Below are 19221 nucleotides of genomic sequence, written 5' to 3' on the forward strand. Positions count from 1 at the left end.
TTGGAAGGGCGCCTGGGCGGCTCCGACGTTTAAGCGTCCCACTCTTGATCTTGGCTCGGGTCATGATCTCCCGGTTCGTGGGTTCAAGCCCCATGTCGGGCTCTGTGCTGACCGTGCAGAGCCTGCTTGGGAGTCTCTCTTTCCCCCTCTCTGCTCCTCCCCTACTTGTACGCACGTGCGCACACTTCTTTCTCTCTCAAAATAAACTTCAAGATATTAAAACAAAACAAGATTGGAGCTTCTGTCACCTCACAGGGCAGAGTGAATCCCGGGGGAAGGGGGTTTGTGTGACGGAGGCAGTGGACAGCATGACGTCCCCTGACCCACAAGTGCCACGGGGTGGGCCAGCCCTGCTGGCCACTGCCTGCTGTGCTGGTAGGGCCCCTTGGGAACCTCAGGAGAAGGGGAGCAAAACACTGCATAGCCGAGGCGTCAGGAAGCCGTGGCAGGTGCCGGCAAAGGAGCAAGTCCCCAGGAGGGACAGACCCCACGGTCAGGCTGCTCCTTCCTGGGTGTGTCACAGCCGTGAAGGGGGACCTGGGGCTTGGGGCGCCTCCCTGGGCCTGCTGCCCCAGGAAGCTGGCAGGATCCAGGTCCAAACCCACAGGTGTTCTTGGTGGTCAGAATAACTGGGGGCAGGTGGCCAGAGAGGGGGAGTGTCTCTCAGAGCCACACTGGCCACGTGTCAGCCACGGATGCACGGGAGTGCCACAGTGCCTCAACCGTGCCGTTGACTCTCCGGGGAGAGGCTGTCTGGGCAGACAGTGCCAGGTGACGGGGGTTCATCTTGCTGCCTTTTCTGTGGGAAGCCACACTCCAAACAAGACCAGTGAGGGGGAGAGTGTGCACATGTGTGAGTGTGCATGCTTGTGCAGTCTCGTATGTGCGTCTGCGTGCACATGAGTACGTGTGACATGTGAGCATGTGTGTGAGCACGCGTGTGCACATGTTTATTCTGGTGCACGAGTGTGCACGTGCACATTGTGTGAGCACGTGTGAGCGTGTGTGTGAGTCTGTGTCCGTACACGTGTGAGCGCATGTGTTGGCGTGTGTGTGTTGGTGCCTGTGTGTGTGCACGTGAGTGCCAGCGCCTACCTGTCCCATGCTCCACCTCGCTCCTCCGCCATCCCTGCCCCCGGCCCCGGTGCTGACCCTTTGGGGGTTGGGTGCTTAGGTGTGTGCGCAGCGGGATTGCAGCCGGCCCGTAACAGAGCTTGTGAATGACCTTCCTGTCAGGCAGGTTGAGGATCACACTCGGTGGAGTGCTCTGCGCGCCCTAAAAATAGGGGCGAGTCTGTGTTGAGGGAAGGGGACACTGGGCTGCAGCAGAGGGGACAAGGGTGGGTTGCAGAGTGGGGCCCACAGCACGCCTGTCCCATTAGAAGTTCAGGGCATGCAGTTGTGCGTGGGAAGAGTCCTGGTTGTCCCGGACGGGGGTTATGGCTCTGGGTTTAGGTCTGTTTCTTAGTGTTGTAGCTCCTGGAGTTTTTCTCATAGAGCGAAGATGTCTCTTTCGGAGGCACATTTCTCGTAGGTGTGAGTGGCTGAGGTCACCGTGGCTCCAGGTCAGCTGGGAGGCCCGACCGCCTGCAGACTCGGGGGACTCCTGGGGTAGTGCCTCCCCTGCCCCACTCCCCGGTGCCTCTTTCAGGGTCTGCCGAGTCGAGGGGTTGAGGTCACAGGCTCCAGAAAAAACCCCCAGCGAGGGGCCAGCAGCCCTCACACAGGCGTATCCGGGGAAGCACGTTCTGTGCAGAAGGCCGAGACCTTGCTCGTCTTCATTTACCGAAAAGCACTTTCGAGCGCTGTAAAGGCTACACTTTGCCGCGGCTTGAGCTCTGCCGGTGGGAGTGGTGGCCTCACAGCTGACACTCACATGCCGTGTCAGACGTGGCCATTCAAAAGTGAGTGCACTGTGGGAGGCCTGCACTCTGGCGGGTGCCCTGCCCTGAACTTGAACTTTGTTCAGTTACTGGCATCTCCCACCATCCGCGGCCTCTGCCGTGCAGATGGCTGGGCTCTTGGGGGTCTGAGACCCTGCTCAGGCAGCCTGTCGTCTGCCCTGGGTCTCTGGTGGCATGTTGGCCTGGCCCGGGGGAGCGCTGTGGGAGCGTTGCGGCTCCAACACGTCTCACGCCAAAACCTGGACTAAACCCTTAGGAATGATGAAAAACGAACGTCAGGAACTGAGCTTGGGCTAAGAAGGGACCCAGGCCCCACCGAGTCTGCCCAAGAGGGAGATCGTTAGGTTCCCTTCCTGTGGCCTGAATCCGGAGGACCAGTCCCGGCATTTGCGGAAGGAGTGGACGGGGGCCTGGCTCAGATCTGGTGGGGGGGGGGGTTTAGGAGGTCGTCTAGGGAGTGACGCCAGCACAGGCTCCAAAGGCAAGAGATGGCCATTAGCGGAGGGGGTGGGGGGGACGACGTGGCTCCAGGCTGAGGAAATAGCACGAGAAAGGCCAGGAACGAGAAGTGAGCCGAGAAATCTTGTGTGCCTAAGCTGTGAGTGTGTGTGTGTGTGTGGTGTATGTCTGTGTCGTGTGTGTGTCTTGTGTGCGTGCTGTACGTGTGGTGCATGTGTATGTCTCTGGTGCGTGTGTTCCACGTGTATGTGCGCTCTGTGGTGTGTGTGTGTGGTCTGTCACGTACGTGGTATGTGCGGTGTGTTGCGTGTGCACGTGTGTTCCGTGTGTTGTGTGAATGTGTGGATGGACGTGTCCGCACGGGTGTCTCGTGCACACGCGGAGCCCACGTTAACTGTGCCATCTGGTCCCGGCAGGAGTTAGGAGCCTGTGCGTTTGTTGGTAACTGTGTATTTGTCCTGGGGAGAACTGCTGGAATCTTCTGAGAGTGAAAAACCGAACCGGAAGATCCAAGGGGGTGTTCGAGCCGAGCACCTGCCCCGCCAAGGGGCCTGGGGCGAGGCCCCTGCTACCACCTGCAGCTGCTCTCTCCAGACCCCCCAGACCCCCCCCCCCCCCCCGGCTCACCAGCGCCCACGTGGCTGGCGGTGCCGGCCGCAGCCACTCCCGGTGACGGTAAGCGTGCACCTCCCGCCGCGGCTGCTTGGGCCACGTGCGTGGTTGTGACCTCACACTCAGGCCGCTGTGGTCCTGCCCCGGGACCAAGGCTGCGCTCGCCCCCCGTGGAGTGTTGCTCTTGGTGCCACTTTGAGGTCGGCTGCAGGGAAGCTTCCGGGTGGCCTCCGAGGAGTGCTGCTGCGGTGCCCCCACGCGTGCACTCTCAGTCCCATGTTCCCGTGACGCTTTGGCTGTCTCTGTTGGGGTTCAAAGTAGTCTCAGAGCGTGAAAACTCGCTCTGCTTCAAGTGTTGCCAAATCCAGTGCCAGCTGCGACCTCAGGGCTTCCACACGTCAGCGATGCCGTTTCTGTCCTGGGAAGCCCCGTAGGATGCGGCCCACCCTTGCCTTCCACGGGCTCCTGGGCCGACGTGCGCCCTCCCGTGCCTTCCCTGTGCCCTCCTCGTGTCCTGTCCGCACCCCGTCGCTCCTTCGACAAGATGAGTGCCGTCGCCACTGCCATCCTCCACGGCACTTCCGGTTTCTCCCACGTCCCTGCTTCACCTCCCTGGGCCGAGGTCTGCGGTTACGCCCTAGAGCCCACCTCCCCGTTAGTGGGGTTTGGTTTTCAGAAGCATCCTTCGCATTGGCCGGTACTTCCATCCAAGTGTTGTTTTCACGCAGGAATCGTGTCGTTCGTAACACGGTGCCTTCCTGTGCTCCAACCCCCGGGGTGCTGGCCTCGCCGTCCATGTGGGATGGTCTCTGTGGTCCCCCAGGGGTCTCACTGATCAGGTAAGCCCTGCCTGGCCCCACACCCCGAGAAGAGTGGCAGAAATCCGCCCTAATGAGGCAAAGTCCCCAGGACCCTCGGCTCTGCCAGGGGCGGCTGTGATGTGGCTCACCTTCTCCAACAGCCGGACACCTGGCCAGAAGTGGCCACGGCTCCCTCCCAGCCCCTCAGCTCGACCTGGGTGTCCCCAGAGTGCCCAGAGACCCCAGAAGCCCCTTGGTCAGCAGGCCTTTGTTCTGCAGCAGGAACGCGGTCTCTTGTTCTGTCCTCGAGGGAAACTTGCAGAAGATTCCCTGAGGATCTCGGCACACACAAGTGTCGCGTGGTCACAGGATCTGCTTTTCCTGCAATCTTTTCCTTGGTGTCCCTGGGGGTGGGGGTGACCCTCCTCCCGTCTTGCAGATGGAGCTGTGCGGCCGGAGCCAGAGAGGGGCCCTGTAGGAAGCCAGCAGGAAGCAGGCCTCTCCCCGCCGCTGGTCCGGAGTGAATGGCTGGTCGTGGCCCCTGCACACCTTCCAGGCGGTGGCCTGGACCACACTGTTCATCTTGGCCTTCGCCAACTTCGGTATCTTCGTCCCCTTGCTGCCGCCTAACTGGAACTTGGTCATCTATGGTGTATCCTTCACTGTGGGAGCAGCGCCCGCTGTCCCAGGGAGGCTCCCCGCGGGCCCTGCCCCAGATCTGGCTCGGGGCCCTGCCACGCCTACCAGCCCCCGCTGCGACCCCTGTTCTGCGACCCCGCTCCTCCTCTTCACCCCAGACACCCGCCACGGCCACGCTGCCTGAAACCTTACGTTCGTTCTCGGTGTGGCTCCCTGGCTTGGGGCCGGGGCTAAAAGCACAGAGTGTCTGCTGCTTGCCTGACGTCAGTGCAGGGAGAGCACGCCTGGGGGCCAGGGCTGGAGGGGCTTTGGGGTGAGGCAGGCAGCCTGGATGACAGGAAAGGGTCGCAGAGGGGTCGCGGGGCTGGGTCAGAAACTGAAGGCTGAGTCCCAGGGATTCACGTGGCGTTCGTTCTCAGGGTCTGGGGTGCCCCATGCGGGCCCCACTTGTCTGCAGGTCTGCAGTGGGCTGAGTCAGGCTGGCTGGCGGGGGAGCCACGCCAGGGGTGCGAGGAAGACGCCGATTATAACCGTGTCCCTCTTGCGACAGGTGAGTCTGGTGGCGGGTGTTGGCTGGGCCTGGAGTGGCCGAGGCCAGAGAGAAAACCCGCTGGCTGTTAGGAGCCACATAGGCCACAGTGGGGACCTTGGTGGTGGGGACCCCGTGGTGGCCTTGAAAGGAGGCTCCAGACGTGTCAATAGAGTAGGCTTCAGGCCAGGTGGGCGGGCGTCGGGGATGCACTTGGGGCTGGCGCGCAGGCCCCATGGTGGAGCGTGGCAGGTGCAGCCGAGTGCTCCTCCCCCAGCCAGGCGGGCATCGCCAGCCTTGCCCCCTCCTCACACCTCACTCTGTGGGTGACGGACCTCAGTTTCGCCAGCGCATCTGTGCTCCGGGGGCCACCGCTGGCCAACCCCACCAGTGAGCCTGGGCGTCCCCCATGGCCTGATGTGCAAGCCTGCTGCCCCCCCAGCGCCACGCAGCCCCCGATCTGGCCGGCCTCCCTCTGTGGGGCCCTCAGGGTGTCTGATCCAGCGGCACAGAGCTGGGAATGTGGGTCCTGTGTGTCCGGATGCAGCTGCCCCACTTCTAGGCCTGTGGCCCAGGGTTGACGACGCTGGGTGGGGCCTGCAAAGCCAACATCCCACGCCCCACATCACCCCGTATAACTTGTGTCTTTCACACACAAGAGGATGGGCAGAAGTCGGCCAGCCTTGTAGATTTCTCCACTGGTCCCCAAAACCTGCTTTGTTGGGTTTTTTAAATTCAGAATCCAGGCACAGTTCACGCTTTGCATGTGGCGAGGGGTCTCCTCTCTCTGTCCCAGCACGAAGGCCAACAGTGCCCGACCCACGACTTCCTGGTCAGAGTGGCACTCTCACTGGGACTCGCACCACAGCGAAACATCTCCCAGTTCTGAGAGGGAGCCCTCTCTTGTTCTGGGAAGAGAAGCCCTTAGTGTCGGCAGGGGCCAGCTCCGGGGAGGGCCAGTTCCTGGCCTCCTTGCTGCCTCCAGCTGCCCCTCTATCTGTATCCTAACCTCCGTCCCTGACTGTGGGTTTGTTTGCATTCTGGGTTCTAATCCGTTGTATCCCTTCTCCCTTCGCTGTGGCTCAGCCTGTTCTGGGGCCTTCTCGAGCTGCCTCGTGTTCTCTGTCCAGGGAGCACTCTGAGAACTCACCTGCTTTCGGGCCCAGAGGGCGCCCCGAGCTCACTTGCACACCCTTTCTCCCAGGAGCCCCTGGCTGGCCCGAGTCCCAGGTTCTGGCTGGCTTCCTTTCCCCTCAGGCTCCGCAGCGCTTGGCCACCGGGGGGCGCCAGCGTCGTTCGGCGCTGCAGGGACTGCTGCCCCAGGAGGGAGGGCAGGGTCTGGGTTGCACCTCCAGAAGACACAGCAGACGAGGCGGACCCCTGGTTCCCCGCTGACCTCAGCGGCCAGCTTTCCCCACAGCCCTGCCCCTGCGAAGGGCCCCGGAGGGTCCCTGTGCTGAGGGACTGGCCTCTGACGTGACCCGTCTTAGTCCAGGAGCCTGCGCCGTGGCCAGGCGAAACCCCTGGTTAGGTTAGCCTCAGTGACTGCAGGACTGGTGGGGGGTGGTGGGAGCTCTGGGGGGCGCCTCACCCCTTCCTGCTGCAGAACCGGAAGGACCCGAGAGGAAGGTCCCGAGAGGACCCGAGAGGAAGGTCGGGAGGGCGTGTGTCCTGGGCTGGCGGAGCTGTGTGTTTACCAAACACAGATTGTCGCTAAGGGGATGGGGCCTCGAGGGCAGGGCCTGGCCTTCTGCCGCTGGAGACCTCCTACCCTGTGCCTTTTACTTTTTGTTATTCTCTGCAACCTGAGAGACACCCATAACCCGGGCATCTGAACGTGGGGGCAGAACTTTGGTGTGGTGCCCACCTGCTGACACTTCTCAGCCAAGTGGCTGACGGAGTGAATGGCCAGGCAAAACGCGGTGGCCTTTTGCTCACCCGTGTCACTCCCACGGGTGACCTGCCTGAACCTGTGTTTGTGCTTAAGGGGGCTTGCCTACCACATGGCGGGGGGGCTGCCCCTCTGTTCCTGGGGGACACGTTCTGGTAGTGGCCTGGCCACGGCACCTGCAGGGTTGGGACAGGAGGGGAAAATCAGGCTCAGGTCAGGGGCCTCGCTGCCTCCAGTTTGAGGCTAGAGTGCAGGCCACGCTGCCCCTACACTGCCTCCAAGGGCCCCAACGCCTCAGTCCCTCCCCCACACCTAGCCTGCCTGTTTCTGATGCGACAGAGGAAGGGGCCTTCCTGCCGCACCTCTTGTCCTGGGCCGGACCCCTGTGCTCAGGACCTGCTCCCGCTGCCCCAGTAACCACACAAACAGTGCTTGCCTCCAGCCAGCGCCTCAGGCTTCAGGGAGCAGGTGCAGGGAGACCGTGTGCCAGCACTGTGTTGGTGTCTCCAGCTGTGATGGCAAAGCCTGACCAGGCCCCTGACCACCTGGCCGCGGCCCCATCCCCTGAATGGAACAGCAGAGCAGGGGAGGGTCAGGCCTTACCCAGCCCCGCAGGGTCCGGTGGCCACAGGAAGGGCCTTGGTGTCACCACATCCCTTATGCGGCACTGAAGGATCTGGTCAGTCTCGCGCCCCCGTGCAGGTCCCCCAGGGCCCGGCTGGTTCTCAGCCACCCTTCCACTCACCCCTGGCCTGGGCACCAGCTTCCTGGGCTGATCCTCATGGCCCTCAGCTCATTCTCGCCGGCCCTCCTCCTGCCCTCCTCCCCCAGCAGGGCTGGGTCCCCATTGCCTCCGTGCCGTCATCTGGCAGCCCGAGTCCCGGGTCTGCACGTGGTGCCTAGAGGCTGGAGGGCGAGGGAGGAATGAGCGATCTGGGCCAGAAGCGGCCTCCCACTCAGGCTAGTGCATTGTGGAGGCAGGACCCCGCCTGTCAGCCCCAGGCCCGTGGAGGCGGAGGCAGAGGCTGAGGCAGAGGCTGAGGCGGAGGCGGCTGGCAGGTCTGAGGAGGACCCTGAGGGGGCTTCCCGCAGGACTGAGAGTAGCCCCAGCCCCCTGCCCCGAACCCCCACCCCTGTCAGATCCCGGCAGAACTCCGTGCACTGTGGCCTCGCCTCCCGGGCTGGGTCATTTCCCCCTGCCACACCCTGGAACCCAGCCTGTAAACCCTGAACCCTCCCATTCAGCACCAGTCCTGGGAAGCAGGGCAGGGCTGACAGGGAGGCGGCTTCCACCTCTTCTGTTTGGTTTCCAAGGGGACAGACAGTGTGTTGGTCCTGAAGGGGAGGAGGAGGATGGGAGCCCGGGGACTGGTTTTACCCTGGGTGCCACGGCGGGAGTGGGTCCAGAGAGCCAGAGGGGCCTAGGGGCGAGGAGAGACAAGACGGGACCCAGACAGACCGTGCAGACTGGCCGCGTGAGCCCTCCCTGCTCCCCTCCATTTTTTGATGATACACTGTCTTCTTCCCCTGATGCACGTGCTCTGAGCATCTCTGCTGCCCAAAGAACCCCCACGACTTCGGCACCCAGCGTGGTGGCCGCTGGCCCCTGAGGGCCTTCCCTTGCTGCCTTGGTGAAGCGTGGGGTCCACACCCTCAGGCCGCGAGCAGGCGCCTCCAGGGTCCTGCTTCTAGTTTGAGCGGGCACCTTCGCCGTGTTGACCAGGCCTGGCCGCACGTTCCTTGACACACTCACGCCCAGGTGACTGGTGGGCTTTTCTGTTTCCACTTCGTGGTCCACTTGCTTGCAATTTCCATCGATCCTGCTGAAACCAACGTACGGCTCAAGAACCACCCGGAGCCCGTACCCACCTTCGACCCATCCAAACACACGCATGTCATCGAGAACCAATACTGCCACCTGTGTGAGGTCACCGTGTGAGTGCCCAGCGTGTGGGGGCAGGCAGCCTCGAGGGCGCGGCCCCTGCCGTGTGGACCCGTCCCCTCCCCGTGCTGTGCACAGGCGGGTCCTGCCCCGGCCTTTCTGTTTCCATGCAGCTGACTGGTGCTGCTTTCCTTGAATGAGCAGCAGTGGCCCTGAGACACGCAGGACCCCCCACCCATCTAGGGGCTCAGATGAGTCCCAGCCCCCCCACCGGAACCCCACCCGGGCTAGTCAGAGCACTGAAGGCGCAGCAGGCAGCCTGGGAGGGAGGCCTGTGGCTCAGGATGGGAGCTGGTGGCACCGTGTGGCAGGCGTGGCTGAGGGAAGATAACCCGCCTGGGGCCTGGTCTTCCCTGCCACCTGTCTCTCTCTTCTGACCCTGTCTTCCTCCTGCACATGCTGCTAACGGGCTGCTCGTGTGAATTCTTCCTTCTAGGAACAAGAAGGCTAAACACTCTAGGGCCTGCAACAAGTGTGTATCTGACTTTGACCACCACTGCAAATGGCTTAACAACTGTGTAGGGGGCAGGAATTACAGGTGAGGGGCTGGAGGGGGAGGTCCGGGAGGGAGGGGCAGAGTCCTGGGGGAGGGAGAGGGAGACCCAGCAGAGAAGAGGGATAAGGGCATTGCAGGGCTGGGCCGGGGGGGGGTGGGTGGGGTGCTAGGGAAGGGGGAGGTGGGACTTGGCAGGGTGGAGGGTGAAAGGACTGGGGGAAAGAGGGGGATTGGTCAGGGGGAGGGGGCCCAGAGAGAGGGGTCCTGCAGGCTGGGGGCCTCATGGGTAAGAGGGTGGGGGCCACAGGCAATGGGGGGAGTCCCGTGCTGTCCCCAGCACAGCGGTCCTTAGCATCTTTCTGTTCTCCTTGTCTGGCTCTGAAATGTGTTGGCCTGGAGCCCCTCCCGAATGTGGAGGCCCAGCCCCATCCAGAGGGGCTCAGGCTGAGCTGACTTGTCCTTGGCCCGCTGGCCTGGACCCGGGCGCTTTCTCCCGGAGGCCGTCAGAGCACAGAGGATGTGGGCCGAGGCTGCACTGGGAGCAGGTGTTCAGTCCTGCACGGGCTTCGCCAGGACCCCACGTGCTAGGGCCCAGGCTGTGAGTGGCCAAGAAAGTCGCAGGGGCTCCCCCGGTTAGTTCAGAGTGGCCTTCGCCGGCTCATGGCGCTGCAAGGGGTTCCACTGCTCACCCACCACTCATAGCAGGTGTGCTCCGTGCAGCCCGGTCATGGAGCGTCGTGGTCTGTGCTCCGGGCAGCCTGGTCCAGGAGGGCCATACTCCGTGCAGCCCAGTCAAGAAACGCTCCACTTGTTCAGGTTTGAAAAGCGTTGCTGCTTTGAGCAGAAGGAAATGCAAAGCTGTCATGATTAGAAAAGTCTAATGAGAATCGGGGGCCTGGGAGCCCCCATGCCGCCCTCTCCCGTACAGAGGAGGAGCCCCAGGCCAGCTGGGGCTGCCTCCTCACGGTAGCAGGGCTTTCTTCTCTCCCCCAGATGCTCCTCTTAAGGCCTTGGTGCCACAAGCTGGTGGCCTTGAGGTCTGGTCAGCCGTTGGGGACGGGCGAGGGTTTGTGGCCCTGCCACTGAGGAGGACCAAGCGGACCGGGCCCCAAAGGGCACACAGGGTGGAGTTCCGAGGTCCTGACAGTGGCCTCTGGGCACAACAGGCTGCAGAAGTTCCCGGTGGGGACGGCTGGGCCCCAGGAGCCCTCCTACCCACTGGGCAGTGTCAGCAGCAAGGAGTGTGCACAGAAGTGAGTGAGGGCACCGTGTGTGCGGGGGTCCTGGTGAGGGCGTGGCCACCCCGTCCACGTGGAGTCCCAGACTCCCTCCTGTCCCTAACACTGTCAGGCAGAGAAAGCAACAGGAAATGACTGCATTTAGAAGACGAGTTGGCCAAAACAGTTGGCAAAGTGTGATAAGCTCCTGAGAGGACATGCCTTCACAGGGGAAGTGCCCGGACTGGGCGCTGAGGCACCACAGACGCGGGAGTCCGGGACGACAGCGACGTTTCTGGCCCCGAACGTGCAGCTGGAGTGGCTTTGGCCCTCACCCTGCCGGGAGGGCCGCCTCTGGCCGGGTGCCAGCAGCAGCGGATGGCCGAGGGCCTTCTGCTGAGGGTGAGCCCGCCGGCTGGAACAGCTGCACTGCACATTACAGGCTCCCCGGGGACCAGAGCCAGGTGTGGGGCCAGGCTTCTGCCCCCTGCGGCTCGGGGACGCACAGGACACGTGCCCTCCAGGGCCTTCGACAAGGGGCCACAGTGCAGGCTGCCCTCCACATCCATGTGACCCTTTGAGGACATTCACATTTTAGCTCTCTGCCTGAAGATGTGTTAAAAAAAACAAAAACAAACCTCAAGATGTTCTGGAAAAGAATAATGGAGTCAGATAAATTTCAGCTGGAGAAAAGACATTGATGAAGATTGAAAATGCTAAAGAAACAGTTTCCTTAAATATCACCACGGTAGAAAGCCCAAAGGAAGACCTTGCAGCAGAAGCTTATTCCAAGAATTGCTGACCAGAATTTAATTTTTGGATGGTTAGATCATTCTCTGTCCTGAGCACAGGCAAGAGGACAGGAGTGATTCTGGTCTAATGCCAAAGCACAAGATGTCACTTGTGCACGGAAGTGTGCACAGGCCCCTGGAGGGTGTGTGGAGATGATGCACCGTGGGCCGCCGGCCGGCCAGGTGCCTGTCCCAGCACCTCTGGCCTTCCCGACCTGCTGAGCTTCCATGCTTCTGGATGGAAGCACAGCACCCAGGATCCCGTGCAACATGGGGGGCAGGGGTGGTGGTCCCGACCCCGACCTGGTGGAGCCCTGGTGAGCGGTGGCGGCATGTGGAGGAAGCTGCGGGCGGCCCGACCTGCTTGGAGCCTCTGTGTACCCACCTGGGAGCCAGGCCGGGCCCTTCTCACTGCCGCGTGGGGGTGAGAGGGGGACAGGGAAACTGGAGGTGCCCTCAGGGCGTCCCCTGGGGAGCTCAGGTGCCAGGAGACAGGAAGAAGGCTGGGCCTTGGGTTCAGGGTCAGGGGCACCTTGCCCAGCCCTGAGTCTGGCTCTGCCCCCGCAGATATTTCTTCTGCTCCTTGGTCTCTGCCTCGGCCAGCCTGCTCTGCCTGATCACCATCCTGCTGTACGTCTTCATCCAGTACTTTGTCAACCCGGAGGTGCTGCGCACTCATCCCCTCTATGAAGGTATGGGGTGGGGGTGGGGGGCTCCTCTCTGGCGTTGCTTTCTCTCGGGTCCCTCATGGCGGTAGCCTCTCCCTCCAGCCGTCTTTCGGGGAAAGCTGTCCCTATGGGGGGGAATCAGTCTGGCCCGCCCCCTAGCTGGTTGAGCTGCGGGGCCGGGCAGGAGGGCAGCAGCCCCCCAGGCACCAGAAGGCAGGTTTGGGGCCCGGTGCCCATCACCCAGTAGTTGGTCTTGGCAGGGAGCAGGGTGGGGCGGGAGGGCAGGGCTGCCTGGGGAAGGTGCCGGGTGGTGTGTGGCTGCAGGTGTCTGCTGAGCGGCTCCAGGAGCCTGGCCTTGGGAACACGTGTGCCTCAAAGGTCTGCCCACCACTGCCCACCCTCCGGGCCTGTGACCTTGACCTTATTTGGAGAGAGGGTCCTCCCAAATGTGATTAAGGATCCTGAGATGATCATGGGTTACCCGGCAATGTGTAGGGTCCTGGATCCAGTGAAAACATCCTTATAAGAGAGTGGGGGGACATGGGCACAAGCCCAGGGGTGCCTGGAGCCCCAGAAGCTGGAAGATCCAAGGATAGATCCTCCCCCGTGGCCTTGGAGGGAGACGGGCCCTGCAACAGCCTGACATCGGGGCTTCATCTCTGCTGTTGAAACTGCCTGGTCTATGGCCATCGGTCACAGCAGCCCTGGACACTGATGTAGGGAGGACCCCAAGCGGAGCACCTCGTGTGTCTGTCCTGAGTGTTTGGGGATCTCAGCCCTCAGGGTGCAGAGCAAAGCTTCCTTTCTCAGTCCAGGCCTCTCTCCAGAGCACGTCACGGCCATGCCCTCTTCCTGGAGAGGCACCATGCCCTGTGCACCTTCACCCCCAGGCCCGCACTGCACCTGGGCTGGATGAGCCCTCGTGGGATGGGCCATCTGACCTGCACCTGCTCCGGAGTGCATCCTGGTGATTTCCATGGTAAAAGGGAACAGTGGGGTCTCAGCGAGACCCGGCCCTGCTCAGCGGGAAGAGCCGCCTGCGCTCTGCACACAGCCAGCTGGAGGCCTCCGCCTGCCATCCTTCCTGACAGTCTCCACACGCGGCCTGAGCAGAAGGGCTGGCCGGTGACCGCCGCCTCAGAACAGTCACCGGCGGGCACTGGGGCTTCCCCGCAAAGGTCCTCCCGGCCACGGGGCCTCTCATCGCCCCAGCACGCTCTGAAATGTGGCTCGCACGTGGTAAGGGGCAGCCTCAGCACACCCGAGTTCCATGGCACGTGTCCTTCCTCCCAATGTGGGTGTCGGCTGGGCCCTCGCTGCCACACGCTGGCAGGACAGAGGGCAGCCTGGTCTCCGAAGGTGCTTCTCTCTGGGAACTTGCTGGCCCCGGAACCATTGTGGATGTGCTGCACATGATTGCCTGATGACTGAGGCAATCTCCTGGGTTTGCTGTTCCAGAAGATTCCATGGGGCTGCTTACCCGCCAGTTCCCTGGGGCACTTTGCTCTCATTGGTGGGAATCATCAAGACATCACGGCTGAGGGGACAAGCATGTGGCCGGCCACCCCCTGGTACATCCGGCCTCATGCACACTGCGCTGCAGCCCCCGAGGCGCACAGCGGGCCTGGCGGCCACTTTCCATGCCACATAAGGGACTGGAATCAGTACCTCCCAGACTCTGTGGTGGGATGAGAGCGTTTCAGCTGGATTCCATCTCCATGGGCCTGCCTGCAGATTCCTCAGTGCTTTCCTCACACTTAAGTTTGGAAGTGTCAGCAGCCCTCGGGGCCCAGAGGACCACATCCTGGAAATGTCCCAAGGCGCTGGCTACTGTCTTGCAGTTCCCTGTGGAGGGCGGCTGACTGAGAACGGGGAGGGCCTGGCACAGTGGCATGGCCCTCGGGACAGGGTGGGGGTTCAGCCAGGCAGGGGGTCAGGCTCTGTGACCCGGACCCTTAGTTATCCTCTCCCAGCCTCACCTTCCAGACTCGTAAAGTGGGGCTGCGACACCCACCTCAGTCAGGGGGCTGCAAGGGCACCTGGGCGAGGTAGGGCACACACTGGGGTGGGGGAGAGGCTCCCTCGGGCTGCTCACCCTCCCCCACCTCCCAAGGAGGGGCTGGCCATGCCCCAGGTGCCGGATGCATGCGCGTCTCCCTTGCCTCCGCAGACGTCTCCAAGGACACTTGGCTGCTGTTCCTTCCTTTGTTCCCTGTAAAGACGAAGACCCTGGTGGTCCTGGGCATTGGGGTGTTCGTCCTGCTGCTGTCCGCCCTCAGCCTCCTGCTGCTTGGACACCTGCTCATCTTCCACCTCTTCTTAAGTATGTGTCCTGACCCCCACTCCAGTCTTTGTCCCTTGCATTCCAACATGGCCCAAGACAAGGTCTGCTGGCCCCTGCTAGAAACGAGCACATCAGACAAATCACAGGAAGAGACACCCCTAGAGGGACAGCAGGGCTCATTCTGCTCTGAGGCCTGCAGAGGACACGAGAGGGCCTAGGAGTAAGATAAGGGAGCAGAACGTGTGAGGCAGGAACAGGCACCATTAAAAAAAGAACAGGGGATTTAGAGAAGCACCAAGTCCTAACAACGAAAAATAGTGAGCCAGCGACAGGGTATCTGCTGACCCAGCTCGCTGCAGGGACACTGGCCGTTTCCCGGAGTCCACGCAGCACTGCGTGCAGCAGGCTCCACTATGCCGTGGCCCAGGGGAGGGCACGACTTCTCTCTGTGGCCTCTGCAAGGGAGAAGGTGGCAGCGGGGGCCCTATGTGGCTGCCGGAGCAGGTCTGGCGCAGGGAGTGTCCTCAGCAGAGCCAGGGCCAGAATCAGCACCCAGAGCCAGCGGTGGGTCAGCCCAGGCCCTTATCCTAAAGCTTCCACGCACTGGCCAATGGGGACAAGGGTGCATTTGGGGACAGTGCCCCAGCTGCAGCCTACATGACAGCCGGCAGGTGGCAAGCTGGGCAGGTCCAGAAGTCCACTGCGGCCACTCAGGACAGATGGATGTGAGACTGGAGAATAGGCCCACGGGACAGATGGCCAATGGGAGAGGGACCAGAGGGCCCCAACCCAAGCAACAGGGAGGGTGGTGGTGCCACACTCACTGTGGGGGTAGGGGAGGGAGATGCACACAGAGCTTATGGCTCAAGGTGCTGTTTACAGGGTATCTGGACAGCAAAACACAGACTTCCAGAAAAAGTTGGATTATTAGCTATTGTTACAGTAAACTTACCCTGCTTGAAGTAACATAGTTATCACCTTGCAGTCTCTGTGGGTCATGGGTTCAGCATAGCTTAGCTGGGTCCACTAGCCCTGCTCGGCCACAAGGCTTCTGCCAGGTGTGAGGAGGGCTGTGGTCTCATCCGACCGGGACCCACGTTTAGGATCAACACCAGGGTGTTGGCAGGCCAGTTCCTGGCCTCAGTTCCCCGTGAGTTGTTGGCCGGTGCCTCTTCCCACCAGGACACTCCAGCACGAGGGGGCAGCCAGCCTTTTGTAGCCCAGTCATGGAAGTGACGCCCCTCACCTCTTGTGCAAGGTGCTGGGGCCACCCACTCTCCAAGGGACGGTGTGACGCAAATACCCTGAGGTGGGGGGTGGGGGCTGCTGGGGGGCCTGTCGGAAGCCGTGGGCAGCTGGATGCCCCACGTTGAAGTTTGGGGGAAGGACATCCTGACGAGGCTGCAGCACGAGCGGAGTGCAGCGTTGGTGAGGGCAAGACCTCCCAGGAAGACGCACGGATGTCGGGGTGCCAGCAGCAGGAGTGTGGGGAAAGCCGCCTCCACACAAGCGGGGGGACGGAGCATCCCAGAGACCAGCGCCCCGGCTGCTGTGCTGGCGCCTAGTGTCACCGCGGGGGGGGACATGGCAGACGCTCATTCGGTGCACACCGCACTCTGGCCTCCCTCCCCAGCCACATCTCCTCTCGCTACTGTCAGATGAAGGCGTTTACACAAAACTCAGGACGAGTGTGAGCTCTGGGGAACACACAGTGTGTACTTGCCAATGTACTTCCCGATGGCGATGGGAGCCATCCTTGCAATCCCTGCGAGAGAACGAGTGTTTTCGCGAGCGTGTGGCCAGGCGCAAATGACGCCCTGACACAGGTTCTGGGGGAGGTGGGAGGACCAGTAAGAGCCAGGTGGAGTTCAGCAGGAAGCCAAAGCAAACAGAGACAGACGCACTTGTACACACCACCCAGGGAAGGGAACAGGCTCCACGCGGGTGTGGGGGCAGCCCACCCTCCGTCTGCTCCTCCAGCTGCAAATAGGCTTCTGTGGGCGGCCCTTCTCCCTTTCCAGAAATAATTAGAAGCCATCTGTCCTCGTGTTGGTTTTAGGGAAAGAGAAGTGGGAGGATTGGTGCCTCTGCTGAAGCAGGCACAGAACCCGTTTCGTGGACGGTGCTGTCTATTGACAGAGCCGGGTCTCAGATGTCCTTTCAGTGACCTGGGGTGCTTCTGCCACAGTGCCGGAGCCAGCGTCCGGGTCCACACTGGCTTTGCGGGCCTGGAAGGCTGCAGGGCAGCTGTTCCTGGGACGGGGCGCCAGCAGCCTTGGGGCTGTGATGAGCTACCGCTTGCCTCCCACAGGCCAGGTGGGCCCCGGGGTGGCCATGCAGCAGCCTCCCGGCGCCCCGGGTTAGGAGGCAGCTCCCGGCACCCTGGGGGGAAGCCCTGTTAGACTGGGTTGTGGCCTGTGGGCCACTCTGCCCGCTTGTGTAATTGTAACTGCCCGTTTCCACCTTTCTCCTCTCTAGTGTTCAAGAAGTTGAGCACGTATGAGTATGTGACACAGAACCGCTGTCAAAAGACTCCAAAAGTTCCAGCAGGGAGGAAAGAGCTGTCCTTCAAAATAAGCATGCCACAGGTAGCGGGTGCCCCTCTGCTTCACCATCTGCGCTATCCGGGCCTGGGGCAGCGCCCAGTGTCACCTTGCAGCTGGGACTTCTCAAACACAGTCCTTTGCTTCTGTGTTGGCACAATCCTCTGATTCCGTGTGTGTGTGTGTGTGCGCGCGTCGTGTGATGCAGTGTGCAGGTGTGTGTGATGCGGCGTGTGTGTGTGCGTGTGCGTGTGTTTGGTGTGAGATGCACTGCATGTTTGCACGTGTGAGTGCATGATGTGTATAATGTGATGCACATGTGTGTGGTTGCGTGTGCACAGTATGTGATGCAGTGCATGTGTGTGTGTGGTTTTGTGTGTGTGTGTTTAGTGTGAGATACAGTGCGTGTATGTGACTGAGTGCATGTGTGTGACTGAGTGCATGTGTATGTGTGCATGTGTACATGGTGTGTGTGTGCAGCGCAGTACATGTGTGTTTGGTGTGTGGGAGGATTTGTACGTTCACTATCCACAGAATCAAGCCAGCAGGGCTGACTCCTTTTAGGCCCATATATTAATGCAGCTGCTTCTCATCAAAATTAAAAACACTTGCTTTTCAAACGGGTACCATTAAGAAAATGAAAACATAAGCCAAAGGCAGAAATGTATGCAAATCATATACTTGTGTCCAGAATATATAAAGAATTCAAAATTCCATTATAAGAAAAATGACCCAGTGTTCTAACTTTTTAAATGGGCAAAAGATTTGAACCAACTGTTCACCAAGGAGGATCCATGGTGGCAGATAAGCACATCGACATCATTTACCATTAAGAAAACACAAAACCACAGTAAGATACCATTACACACCCATTAGAATGGCTATAATCAAAAGAACCCAACAATAAAAAGCGTTGGTGAAGCTGTAGATCGAAAGGCTCCCACGTTACTAGTGCAGATACCAAATTATATCACTTTGATAAGCAGTGTGGTGTTTTCTTAAAAAGTGAAATGTATACTCACCGTTGAAGTCAGCAATCCCACTTCCAGTTTCTTAACTATTAGAAGTGAAGACACAGGTATTCATGTGACAGGGGTGCTATCCCCCAGTGAGATCCTTTCCTAGGACCCAGGAGACTCTGAGGCACCATTACTCAAAATTAACTAATAACTGACTTGAATTGCGTATAAGACTAAGCCCAGTGTCAGCAGCTTTTTCACTTTGTGAATTTTTATCGCCCACAGCAAGCAGATGACGACCTGAGTCCATCTGCACGTAGGTAAATGTGTAAGCTTACTAGAGTTGTTTGATCTGTCTGACAAATACTATATGCTCTCAATAGTCTTGCTTTAAAAAGTCTTCATGACTCCAAGGTTATACAAATATCCACATTCTTTGCTAGTATTTTCACCAGTTTTATTCGCTTTGCATTTTGATTTCCAAGCCGTCCTGAATTTGCGTGTTCACGGAGACAGGGGCTAAGGTCCTTATGTCGCCCTGAGCCAGCGCCGCACTTCGCCCAGGACCTGGTGCCCCGGGCTCCCCCGGGAGACCCTCTTCCGGCCGCGCCTCACCCTGAACGTCCGGCAGGGGAACGACCTCGGCATTCTTTAGTTTTCATGGTTGACAATTCCTCCACGTTTTTAGTTTCTGTGTAAATTTTAAAATAGTTTTCGTGCAGTTCTGAGAAAGGCGGAGTTCGAAGTGGAGTTACAATAAACATTCCCTAGAGGCGGGAGCGAGCGGAGCCGCATGGTCTCCCCCGGGGGGCTCCACGCCCTGAAACTGCCCCGGAAGTCGGTCTCCCCCGGGGGAGCGGGCCGGAAGTGCCTCAGTTCGGTGGTGCTCTCGGAAGCTCGGTCCTCGCAGAAACGGGTCGGGGGCGACTCCCATGTTCCGGCGGAGCGGGGCGGGTCGCAGGGCCGGTGCCGGCTCGCGACGGAGGAGCGGGAATCCCTCCAAGGAATCCGCTCGTTCCTTCTGCATTTGTTTCCTTAGACACCCGGTGGCCATGCTTCTGGGAAAACCCGGGTCGTTTGGTAGTTTCACTTGAAGCGTCCCCTCACTGCGGTCCAGGTACAATCTGAGCACATTCCCTTCACCCTGTCCGGCCTGGGGGCCAGCCGCCTCTAGAAGCAACCGAGACTAACCCCGTTTTCGGGCAGTCGGTGTGGACGCCGCACAGGAACTGGGGACCCAAAGTCGCTGGCCGCCCCACGCGCTGCAGTCACTGCTGGCGCTCCGAGCACTGTCTTCCAAGTTCCGTTTTAGTATTATTTTGTGAGTTATACTCACGATGCTTTGTTTTTATAAAATTGTAATCACATTGTTCAACTCTTGAGCCCCTTTTAAAAGTTCCATATATTGTGGTGCCACTGGGTGGCTCAGGCGGTTAAGCATGGGACACTTGGTTTCTACTGAGGTCATGATCTCACGGTTTGTAGGT

The 19221-nt window shown here is 60.5% G+C and overlaps 1 protein-coding gene across 1 annotated transcript in view; it reads left to right on the forward strand.

Moving 5' to 3' along the window:
• The first annotated feature begins 3519 nt into the window (after positions 1–3519).
• LOC105259694 overlaps positions 3520–19221 on the forward strand; it is a 37138-nt gene continuing 21436 nt past the window's right edge. Inside the window, exons 1-6 of the mRNA XM_045036758.1 lie at positions 3520–3633; positions 4254–4427; positions 8594–8769; positions 9213–9314; positions 11848–11972; positions 14119–14271. Coding sequence (XP_044892693.1) covers positions 3520–3633; positions 4254–4427; positions 8594–8769; positions 9213–9314; positions 11848–11972; positions 14119–14271 — 844 coding nt within the window. The remainder of the gene's footprint in view (positions 3634–4253; positions 4428–8593; positions 8770–9212; positions 9315–11847; positions 11973–14118; positions 14272–19221) is intronic.

This window comes from Felis catus, chromosome A1 (assembly GCF_018350175.1).
Source record: "Felis catus isolate Fca126 chromosome A1, F.catus_Fca126_mat1.0, whole genome shotgun sequence".
Classification (NCBI taxonomy): Eukaryota; Metazoa; Chordata; class Mammalia; order Carnivora; family Felidae; genus Felis; species Felis catus.